This window comes from Convolutriloba macropyga, unplaced genomic scaffold (assembly GCF_964194025.1).
Source record: "Convolutriloba macropyga unplaced genomic scaffold, txConMacr16.3 SCAFFOLD_1892, whole genome shotgun sequence".
In the NCBI taxonomy this organism is placed as follows: Eukaryota; Metazoa; Xenacoelomorpha; order Acoela; family Convolutidae; genus Convolutriloba; species Convolutriloba macropyga.
This window is the reverse complement of record NW_027450714.1, coordinates 27,865-38,866: the sequence shown is the minus strand read 5'-3', so window position 1 is coordinate 38,866 and position 11,002 is coordinate 27,865. Positions and strand designations below refer to the sequence as shown.

Below are 11,002 nucleotides of genomic sequence, written 5' to 3'. Positions count from 1 at the left end.
AAAAATGAGGGGCGTTTGTTCCTTCAATTAGATTTCACAGATCATAAATACATCAAACAATGAACAACAGTAGAGAAGAATTTTTTTCATAAGTATTGTGTATGAAAGTATAATGAAGTAGGATTTCAACTGTTTATACCAACCAGATGGAAACTATTCAATTGAACTTTACAATGGAATTTCTGAGATTTGACAATTGAAGCCTTTTTTACAAAAGATGCAAGTCTTCATAACATAAACAAAAAAGTTTACTCCAAGCAGTGTTAATTTTGTGCTGGCAAAATTTTAGATGTTCTCTATTTGATTACCATTTTAATTGCTCTGAAAAAAGGTATTTCGGGTTCAATTTTATTTAAAGAACTTTCTGCCACGTTTTGGACTTTCAAGGGGCCGAAAGAATTCATAATATTTTAATTCAAACTACCAAAAACCAATCGTACAACAAATCAAATAAAGAAAGTCGTCGAAAGGAGCAAAAAAGCACGTCTCACATTGTATGTAAAAGATAATGAACAAGTCCCGCGTCGAGGTTTGGCAATGGATTCTTGTAAGAAATGCGGTGAATTTTGTGGTGAATTGTTGTAAGAAATGCGTTGAAATACGGTGAATTATTTTTTTCACTGCATTCACGGATGTTTTTTCACAAAAAAAATTACCCAAAACCTCGACCCGGGGTATAATGATTTAGGGCTCTTTATCATTATAGCACCCCCTCCCTCCTACCCCCAGGGTAGAGGTCATAAAACGTAGAGCCTCCCCTCCCTCCATCATTAAAAACATACCATAAGCGAATGTTATGTCTGTTATGCGAATATGTCTCACCGATTTTTTTGGGTACCGGGGGAAGAAGGTGGCAAAAGAGTTTTTGGTGGGATGTGGTGTAGTTTTGTTATATATTTTCACTCTGTCTCAGCCTTGAAACTATTGAACTTTTCTCTGATATCTTCCTCGGATATGAATTTATCTTCCAACCATGTCTCTGCGTCTGTTATCTTGGTGTCAAGTAAAGATCCGTCTTCCGGTTTCTTTCTTTTTCGCAACTGAAAAGGAAAAAAGTTTGAGAATAAACTTAAGCGAATGAAACTATGCTTAGAACTTCTCCATGTATTTTTTTGAACAATCAATGGTATTGTTATTTCTTGTTTAATGATTATTCAATGGTCTTTGCTTGTTCCATCAATACAAACTTTTTTGCAACAAAATTCAGTCTTTTCGGCCAGGCTCTCTGGTCAGACCCAAAACACCAAAGGGGGGGTATCGGTCAGACTGAAAAGACCGACATGTGGGTCTTTTTGGCCACACAGAGTGCGCGACCAAGACTTTTTCCCTGTCCGCAGCCCAGTTCTGTCCGGTCAATACATGTATTGGCTTAGGAACTTCGTGAAAGCAGCAAACAATTCAGATTTTATAATCAACAAAAGCTCTCGAACATTTTGCTAAGGATGGTACCTTATAAAGATAGTCTTCAAATTGATGCTTCAACTGAATTCGTCGAAGTTCTTTCCGGTCGTGACTCGCGAATCGCTCCTCGTCTTCGAGAAGGATCTGTATCTCTTCGACATCGTGAGATTGTCGTTCAATTGTGACTCCTTCACTCAACCCTGTTTCTCTTTCCACTGCTTTGACATTCAGGATTCCATTGACGTCCAGCGTAAATGTGACGTCATAATGGTATTCACCTTAAAAACAAATGATTAGTTATTGGTTAACTTGTACGATGCATTGAGGACCCTAGTTTGAGGTTTAGAAATTTAACCTCCATAAGTTAAATCGAAAACTATGCCATCAGGATTTGTTCAAGAGATATTCCGCGATAATTTAAACCGATCGAACATATGTAATAATTTTTTGGGCACGTTGCCAAGGCTGAGGTTCCAGGCTGAAATCACCTCTGATCAGATTCAGTCGAGCGCACACCTGTGCACATTGCGATCAAAATTACATGGTACTGTTGATCTCAAAAACCCAGGATGAAGTGCGCTCGAAATTGTCCTGATCAGACCATTTCAAGCGCACAGCTGGCCATTTTCCTCTCAAAATTACAGGGCAATTTTGAGCGCACGAGCACACTTGAGTCTGATCGGATGCGGATTAAAGCGCACTTGTGTTTTACCATAACCAGCTTCGAGCGCGTTTGGATCTGATCATAAATGGCTTCGAGCGCAACTGGGTCCGATTACAGACGGTTTTCAACCGAAGTGGGTCTAATCAGAGACGGGTTCGAGCGCATGATTCTCGGATAAAAAATCAAGGAGTACCGGAAAAATGCCTATGCACAGATCGTTCCAGAACGAAAGTGACTATATGTCCAGACGTTTGTGCGTTTTTTCGTGCGTTCAAAATAACCTATGTCAAATACTTGTGGGCTCATGTTCAGACTTTCTTCCGTTCAATAGTTCGTAAGATCGTGATTGCCAAAACAAAAATTGTGAAGTTGAACCTTTCGCGCGCTCATGTACAGGCTTCTATGCATTTAAAAGTGCCTATGACCTGACTTGCGTGCGTTACCAGCCATTTTCAAGCTCTACAGAAATGAAAACGCTGTTACCACAGCCATTTTCATGCTCTAGAGCCATTTTCATGCTCTACAGAAATGAAAAGGCAGAAATGAAAACAAAATAAATTTTGTATTCACGTGACCAGATTTTTTCATTACAACTTTTAAACATTAGAGATAAAGCTAAGATCACGCAAAACATAAAAACTTGTAATAATATAGATTCGCACTCTCTTGGTATTTGGCAAAAAATTAATTTGAACCCACTTATCTGTTCTCGTATGATACATGTTTTTGAATATGAGTTTATATATGTGAATATATTTAACCATCAATTAATTTAACCAAGCATGGCTACAACCATCTTGTTAGGTAAGGAGATAGATAAATAGTTCAACTGAAAAATTTGGTTTTGAACACATTCCGTCCAGAGGGATAGGAAGTGAGCCTATATCTTTTCCTGGATTTTGATCTCCGTTTTGGATAATGATTTGTGTTTATACGGCCAGTAACCAGGCAGATAGTTTGATTGCGACAAAAAATTTATTGTAGTGTATAATTCGTTAAACAATAGGTTCATTGGACCGCAGTCGACGAGTTTCCTTTGCAACAATAAACAGTTTATAATACGATCCAGTTTTAAAATGTTCCGACATTTTCCAATAATTGGTGGCTAATCAATCTTGGCTCTGCAAAACATACACCCGATATCTTCGGAACAATTGTCACAGAAGCGGAATATATGGTGAAATCCAGGCCATTTACCAACCAGAGAACTGTCAATCAAGAAATCAACTCTCTTACGCCAAATCATATTTCTCTTGAGTGACCATTTGCACATTGTGCCCGGATTTGTTTTTCAAGAATCCAGCAGAGAATTTTGAAAAAGAATCCTTGGTTTACTTTAGGTTAAAGAAACAGACCCGCCGTTAAGTTTCAAGATATGTACCCCCAAACCACTTTAAAGATAGAGTTGTTTTCGGGGCCCCAGTAGTTAATTGCCCAGCATAAACTTCTTCAATTAAACGTTGTAAGTTGCCATATCTTTCGACGGGTTCATGTAAAGCTCCATGTTTATTGATTTCTAACCGCTTGCAAACAGGAAAATCATAAAATTTTACAGAAAAAAAAACGGATGTGTTTAACTGAATAAAAGTTTGTTGTGAAACGAAATCCAGGAAAAGAATTTAACTGTTAAATTTTCCAAGACTGAACACAAAGACTGATTATCAAGACTGAACACAAAGAGAAAGGCTGAGGTTACGTCATGTGCAACACACATCTTGAAGGGGAACAAAACTCTTGGAAAGGGCAATAACAAAATGAGTCAATGTAAATACTGAGGTTTAATGTTCCTGGTCTATGTCTCAAAAACTTTCTGTATTATTAAAAAGCAAGTGGTTTGATCAGTGAAAACTGCTGTCAATAAGCTACAGTTTGACATTTCGTTCAATCCAAAAATAAACACGAGGTTTTGGCAGTATGATTTTTTATTGACTAGAATCTAGCATTCTCAATAGGAAAAACTGATGGGCGGGCTCTCCGCTTTCATTGATTTGAAATCAACCACTCTTCAAGTACCAGAGAAGGTAAGTTCGGGACACTTTTTCGTCAAACTAAAATTGAAAACAAAAATTGTGGTAAAACATGTTACTGAAGAGAGCTGATACCAACTGCATAGACTAGAACACAATTTTAAGGCTGCATTTAAAAACGATTTAAACATTCCTCGCATAGCATTGAACGCTGAAGTTCCGTGGATATCGAAAACAGTTTTATTTGACATCACAGTGCTCTCATAAATAAATCAATATTGTTTATCCTTCAGATACATTTCAGTGTTTTCTTTTTGAAACATAGGAGAGCATCAAACAGGCTAGCCTACCTACAATTCTTAATGGCGAAAGTTTTGTAATTGTAAAAAAAATTGCTTGTGAAACTTGCGAAAAGCATACAAAGCCAAAGTTTCAGCATGTTTGGTGCGTTTGATTTTACTTTCATATTTTAGAGCTAGATATCGCCTTATTTTAACCTTATTTTGAAGACACAATTTGGAACCTCTTTGTTTTTGTTTTTGTACCAGTTACCTTTGAGACCATCTTTGATGTTTTTGAGGTTGAAAGTATCCAGCAAGTTATTCTCTGATGCAATTCCTCGTTCACCCTCGTAGACCGCGAACCGAATAGATTTCTGGTTGTCAACTGTTGTCACATACGTTCCAGTTTTCTCGCACGGAATGGAACTGTTTCGCTTAATAATGACTGACATTACGTCATCTTGCGTTTCAGTTCCGAGTGAAAGAGGGCACACATCTAGCAAGACTACTTCTCCCAGACCTTCTTTGCCCTTGATCAAACCAGCTTGGATCGCCGCACCTCGGGCGACAGTTTCTTCTGGGTTTCCACAATTTACTACTGGAACCCCAGGAAAGTAATTGTTGACCATTTCTCTAATTTTCACTATCCGAGTTGAACCCCCAACTAAAAGTACCGCATCAATTTCATCTTTTCTCAAACCTGAGTCTTTCAAAGCGTTGTCAATGCTCTCAAATGTTTTCTCGAACAGAGTTTTGTTCACTTGTTCAAAGCGCGCGCGTGAAACTGAGGTTTTGAAATTATTGCCGTTTACTAGGCTATCAATCGTTATCTTCGAGGACGAGGCCGATGACAGGTGGTGCTTTGCCAAATTGCAGGCGTTTTGAAGGCGGACGAAGCTTCTTTTGTTTTCTTTAACTCCAGCTCCACACTGTTTATCAACTTCTTTGGTCAAGAAATCGGCAAGGTTCCGGTCAAAGTCCCGACCTCCTAGAAACGAATCTCCTGAAGTCGCTCGAACGTCCATAACTTCTTCATCGCATTCGACAATGGTGACGTCGAAGGTCCCCCCTCCAAGGTCGTAGACCAGAATATTTTTTGCGGACACTTCGAAATTTTCGTTATGTCCGTAAGCTAAAATTGCGGCTGTTGGTTCGTTTATAATTCGGAGAACTTTCAGGCCAGCGATTTGGGCAGCCAGAACGGTTTCCTCTCTTTGTTTGTTGTTGAAATATGCTGGAACTGTTATAACGGCTTCTGATATTGGATAACCCAAGTATTTCTCAGTGTCTGACTTCAACCGGGAAAGAATCATTCCCGACACTTGAGTGGGGGAGAGAAGTTGTTGTTCTCCATAGCAAATGACGTCATAGCACGGTTCTCCATTGTTTTGTACAATATTGCACTTCACATGAGAAAGTAATGACTGGACGTTATGATCGGAGAATTTCCTTCCGATAAGGCGCTTGGCATCATAGAGGGTATTTTCCACATTTCTTTCGACCTAAGAGAGAAAAGACTGCTCAGTTTTAGGTCTTGGACTCATGAAAAGTCTAGTAAGGGGGTCAATAATATGACTCCACTTTCAACACAATGCAGCATTTACTTACAATCTTAAAAGAGCCAATTTCTTTTCATGGATCATGCATGGTCTCTTTATAAGACCTTTGGTCGACGATGGTCTCTTGAAGAGTTGATGAATTGATTTTGTTTTTGCAATTAGTGAAAGTATTTGCTTACTTTAATCGTAGGATTTGCAAGCATCCAAAAGCAGCGTCAAACTAGAATTTCAACTGACAATCCAACTTAGAAAAGTTATATTTTTTCCAAAAAAGACTTAGGAGTAAATGAGTTCTTGAGTTATATCTGTTGCACCATGAGGGCAATGTTTTCACTGGTTGGTTTCACTGGTCTGGTTGGTTGGTTTTCACTGGTTGGAGTACCCAGTCTTAGGCGTGACCAAAAGTAGGCATGTCCAGACCGTCACAGACGGAACATGTTCATGTCCAGACCGTCTCATGCAAAAAAAACCTCCATGTCCATTCTTTCGTGCGTCCGAAATTTTGTGCGTTCTTCGTGAGTTCAAAAGTTGTATGTCCAGATTTTCATGCGCTCATATCCAGATCCATCTTTATACTTATTCGTGTTGGTTATAAATAAAATTTTTATAATATCTCCATTTCAAGCACAGATATCATAGGGTGTTGGTTGTGATGTAGGGCTTTAGCAGTTGGTACACACTCAATTAAAAAAGTGGCTGATGAACATAGTGGTTGAAAAGGGTGCTGTTAAACTAGCTAATAAAGCTTGAGTTTTTGCCATTTCAGGATTGTTCTATTATGGCAAGGATTTATTTTCCAGGCCCAATGGAAGGCCAAATGTTGGATACAACATTTTCTGCGTTCAATATTTTGCAGATCTTAAACTCAAGTGAGTTTAGTTTTTCTACACGAAAAGCATTCACTTGAGTCAGTACTCTAAAAAGAATCTTGAATCAACCAAAAGTTCAACAGTTTTGGTCTTTTTTGTGTGAATTCCAAAAACTTTTGAGCTCTGGATGGTCACGATGATCAAATTTTTGTGGTACCAATATCCAGACCTTCATGCGTTCAAAGTTACGTATTTCTAGATTTTTTTGCGTTCACAGTTGCCTATTTCCAGAACTTTGTGCGTTCATTTGTGTTTGCAGGCATAATTTTGAACGCACGACGCTCATTTGTGCGTTCAATTTAGTCTGGAGTTATCAACTTTTGGTATGGAACCTCAACCTTGGAGGGTAATTATATCAACTGGATCATGAACGTAGCTTTATTGTAGCTTTTTTCAGAACGTGCTATGACAGAAATTAAGGAAATAAGTTTTTTGACTGAATTTAGTCATCATCAGATAATTCAATTCCTTTTTTATTGATTTTTCCTCTTGATATTTTAACTGTTTATCGTCAATGTGGCTATACGATTGCTTTCTGGACAAAAATTACCAAATTCTGAGGCCCCCTTCTTCCACTTATGTTTTTTCTATTTCATTATTTTTAGAATACGTTTTTGACAACTGCTGGCTTTTATGGACTTTTAGTTTCATAAGACAGCAGAAAGAAAAACAACAAAAATTTAACGGAAATCCTACCAGGTTTTCCTCAGTTGGTTTTGTGATCTATTCAGTTAGACGAGAGCTATCTAAACTTAGTTGATTAGAAGCAGTTGATTCCAAGATAATAAATAGAGGTTTTCTCGTCAAAACCAAAAAAAAAACAAACACAACAAAAAACAAAGCTCTTATTCAAAATTGTCCGAGCAGCGAACTCGACGGGAATGCCAGTACAGTAAAGAGTTAGTTGTTTGCAAATACAAAAACGACAAAAACAGTAACTCCAGTTATTCATTGTCCTCGAGGAATCACTCAGAACCTATAAGAGGGCTTGAAACATCCTGACTCTGGTTTTGTTTGTCGCGTCGTGTAACGCTTCGGTAATTTGTTCAATAGAGCAAAGCGATCCATTTAAATTTCTCTTGATTTTTTTCCATTTTTTGTCCGCAAAAAATGCAGGACGGATTTCGCTTGCTACAAATTTGAAGCACTACAAAATTAGGGTTTTTTTAATCCTGGCTAAATTGGTGATATTTTGGTGACATCCTGGCTCTGGTTTTGTTTGTCGCGTCGTGTAACGCTTCGGTAATTTGTTCAATAGAGCAAAGCGATCCATTTAAATTTCTCTTGATTTATTTTCCAGTTTTTTTGTCCGCAAAAAAATGCAGGACGGATTTCGCTTGCTACAAATTTGATGCTCTACAAAACTAGGGTTTTTCGGCATGACGGGAGACCTAAATATTTCGCAATTTCAATATTTCGGAAAGTGAAGAACAGAAACGAGGTTTTAGCATAAAATAATCCAAAATTCAACCACAGATTCCTATGAAAAAATAAACAAGATAAAAAAAACGAAAAAAAAATGATAATCAGAAAAAAAAAATAAAAATTAATATGAATGAAGCTTGAAAAAATTGATTCCAAAAACTGTTCGAAAGAGATATTAAAACTGTTGTAGAGGTCTTAAAGTGTTTCAAAAACGATAAACGAGACTGTTTTGAAACTCTAGTCAACGGTAGGTTTTCATGCCGAGGCTGGAACTGAAGAAGCTTTCTCCTTTAATGGAAAATTTGGGTCTGATACGCTCTTGTTAACAAACCAACACTTTTATCATTAGCATTTGGCATCAATTTTAGAATTTTTATAGGCCTCACCGCGTAAACAATTTTTGCCGGTTTTTAACTCTTAATTACACTAAATTCACTCTTAACTGCTTTATGGTATCATAAAGTTTGAAAAAAGGTTTTGATTAAAAAATATCACCAATTATCCAATCAAAGAGCACCTGCAGCATAAAAAGCTCTTGTTGCAACCTAAAAGAAAAATCAATGACCATTGCTAAGGAAGTAACGCGACTAAACAACTACCTCTAGCTGATCTCAAACTGCACCATCAGTAATAGCAATTGTAATCTTATAAATGATGTCGTCAGAAAAAAAAGTACTATTCGCAAAAATGGTGTTCAAGATATCAATGAGTTCAGCCAGATTGACCAAACTACGCGCCATAAAAACTACTATATATATGGTACCCTACTTATCAAAGAACGGACCACATATGGTCCATCAAAGCCGTAAAAAACAGTTTATGTTCTTGCTATGGTTAATAAGCAACCATATATATGATTCCATTTATAAAAACTAATTTTCCATTTATAAAGTTAGTCACATTTTTAGCGGCATGGTATTACGAAAATGAACGGTTTTTATCTATGTCTTTGATGGGCCATATATGATCCGATCTATGGTTCATAAGGTACCACAAATGCTGCGTTCTATGGTTGGTAGGGTACCATATATGGTCCGTTCTATAGTATCGAAGTCAACATATAGTGCCCTTTTTATGGTAAGTAGTTCACCAAGATAAGGTTCTTTTTATGATATCAAAGGCGCCGCTTTTTCAAGTAATTTTTAGATAAGTAAGGCACAATAAAAGTAAAGTATAAAATTTTGAAATTTCTAGAATTGTTGCACAGAAATGTTGTTTTGAAACTGCAGGTGGCCCTTTGGACTGTTTATTAGCCAAACCCAAAAATTTTTAAGATCGTTGTAAGTTTCCAAAAAAATCCATACATATGGCGTTTTATAATTGGTGAGTTTTTTATGGTGGTCAACCCGGTTAGCTCTAGACCTTACGATTGACGAAAAGAACATAAAAAATAACAACACCATTTAAAGGAAAGGAACTTTTTGTCAAGAGGGTTTGCGTTTTGCTAGTTTGAGTGAATCATTAAAAAAAATTCTGCGTCAGCAACGAATCTTAGTCTATTATCACATGTGTCATCCAGTTTGAACTCAAGGTACAGTGACGTAGGCATTGGTCTTATCATCCTTTCTGTCATAACTATATGCAAATGCGGGGATACATCAACCTACGAGCTTGCATCGCAAGGGACCCCCCGCCCTCCGTAAGTGGTAATCGACTGGGTCGCGAACCTTTATTGTGGGAGTATAACTAATTAATGAGGTGCAAACAATATTACCTGGATTTTCGCTTCATCCCCAATCAATCGTTGTCTCTCGGAGAATGCGACGTATGATGGGGTGATCAGGTTTCCTTCGCTGTTGGGAATGACTTCCACCCTTCCGTCAAAATGATAAACGGCCACACAACATGCAGTTGTTCCCAGGTCAATTCCAATACATGCCGACATCTTTTTGGGGGATCCTGGTCAATGGATTAAATACTGGAATGAACTGAAATGAATAACTCGAAGTTCATTCAATTCAATGCAAAAAAAACAAACTATCATTTGAGATGCAAAATTTAGCTTTTTGTAGAGCCACTAAAATGTGCATATAGTTTTCTAGAATCTTAATTCAGTAACTTACTGCCATTAAACCCTTCAGCTAGAAAAGTGAAAAAAAATTGCCGTCAATCTTTTTGATTTATTCTAGGACCCAAGGTCAGAAACATACAGTAACACATCGTTGAGTTACCAGCGTATAGATTTTATAAAAATTTATGTGAATAGCGGTGATAAAAAATATTTTTTACCGCAAAACGCCTTGAGTTTTTGGCAGGAATTCCATTGACAAGATCATGTTGGTGACCCCATTACATATGTAAATACACATTAAAAACGATCAGTGCATGGGTTCTTAAATACGTTCTTTTTTTACAAAGTTTAACAGCAAAACAAAAGTACTATATTGTATTTGAGTTTACCTGTTTTGCCAACTAGTAATTACCTTGTTAGAAAATAAAGCAACAAATTCCATTTTTATCAAACAAGATTCCGGATTATGTCGCTTCAGCACATGATACGGGTGGCTCATTTGAGGAAAATCATCAGTTACCGTTGAGAAAAAAATTGGAATCTTTAGAACACCAAAGAAGAATTTTAGAGAAAAAAATTGGACGAAGATGTCTTTAGAAGCACTTAGTTGTAAAACAAATTTGTAAGTAGTTGAGAAAATTAGCTCTGCAAATCAAATTTGAAGATCTATAGACCATATACAAAAAAAAATTGCAGATTTATATGACAAAATCTATGAAAAATAAAGTTAATCAGAGAAATTGGATTTTAAAAACTTGAATTTTCATAAAAATTTGTTGTGATTGCATCATCAAAACATAACAACTTATATTCAGTTATGCTATG

General features: G+C 37.0%; 1 protein-coding gene across 2 annotated transcripts in view; it reads right to left on the bottom strand.

The window, feature by feature from the left end:
- Nucleotides 1–758: 758 nt before the first annotated feature.
- LOC142356096 (uncharacterized) overlaps nt 759–11,002 on the bottom strand; it is a 28,425-nt gene continuing 18,181 nt past the window's right edge. The window contains exons 2-5 of one of the 2 annotated variants that reach the window (XM_075408065.1): nt 9,881–10,065; nt 4,585–5,815; nt 1,450–1,679; nt 759–1,040 (exon numbers count right to left, since the gene is read on the bottom strand). In XM_075408065.1, the coding sequence (XP_075264180.1) occupies nt 900–1,040; nt 1,450–1,679; nt 4,585–5,815; nt 9,881–10,051 (1,773 nt within the window). In that variant the 5' untranslated portion in view covers nt 10,052–10,065 and the 3' untranslated portion in view covers nt 759–899. Of the gene's footprint in view, nt 1,041–1,449; nt 1,680–4,584; nt 5,816–9,880; nt 10,095–11,002 lie in introns of both variants that reach the window. The other variant, XM_075408064.1, reaches the window with a different exon arrangement.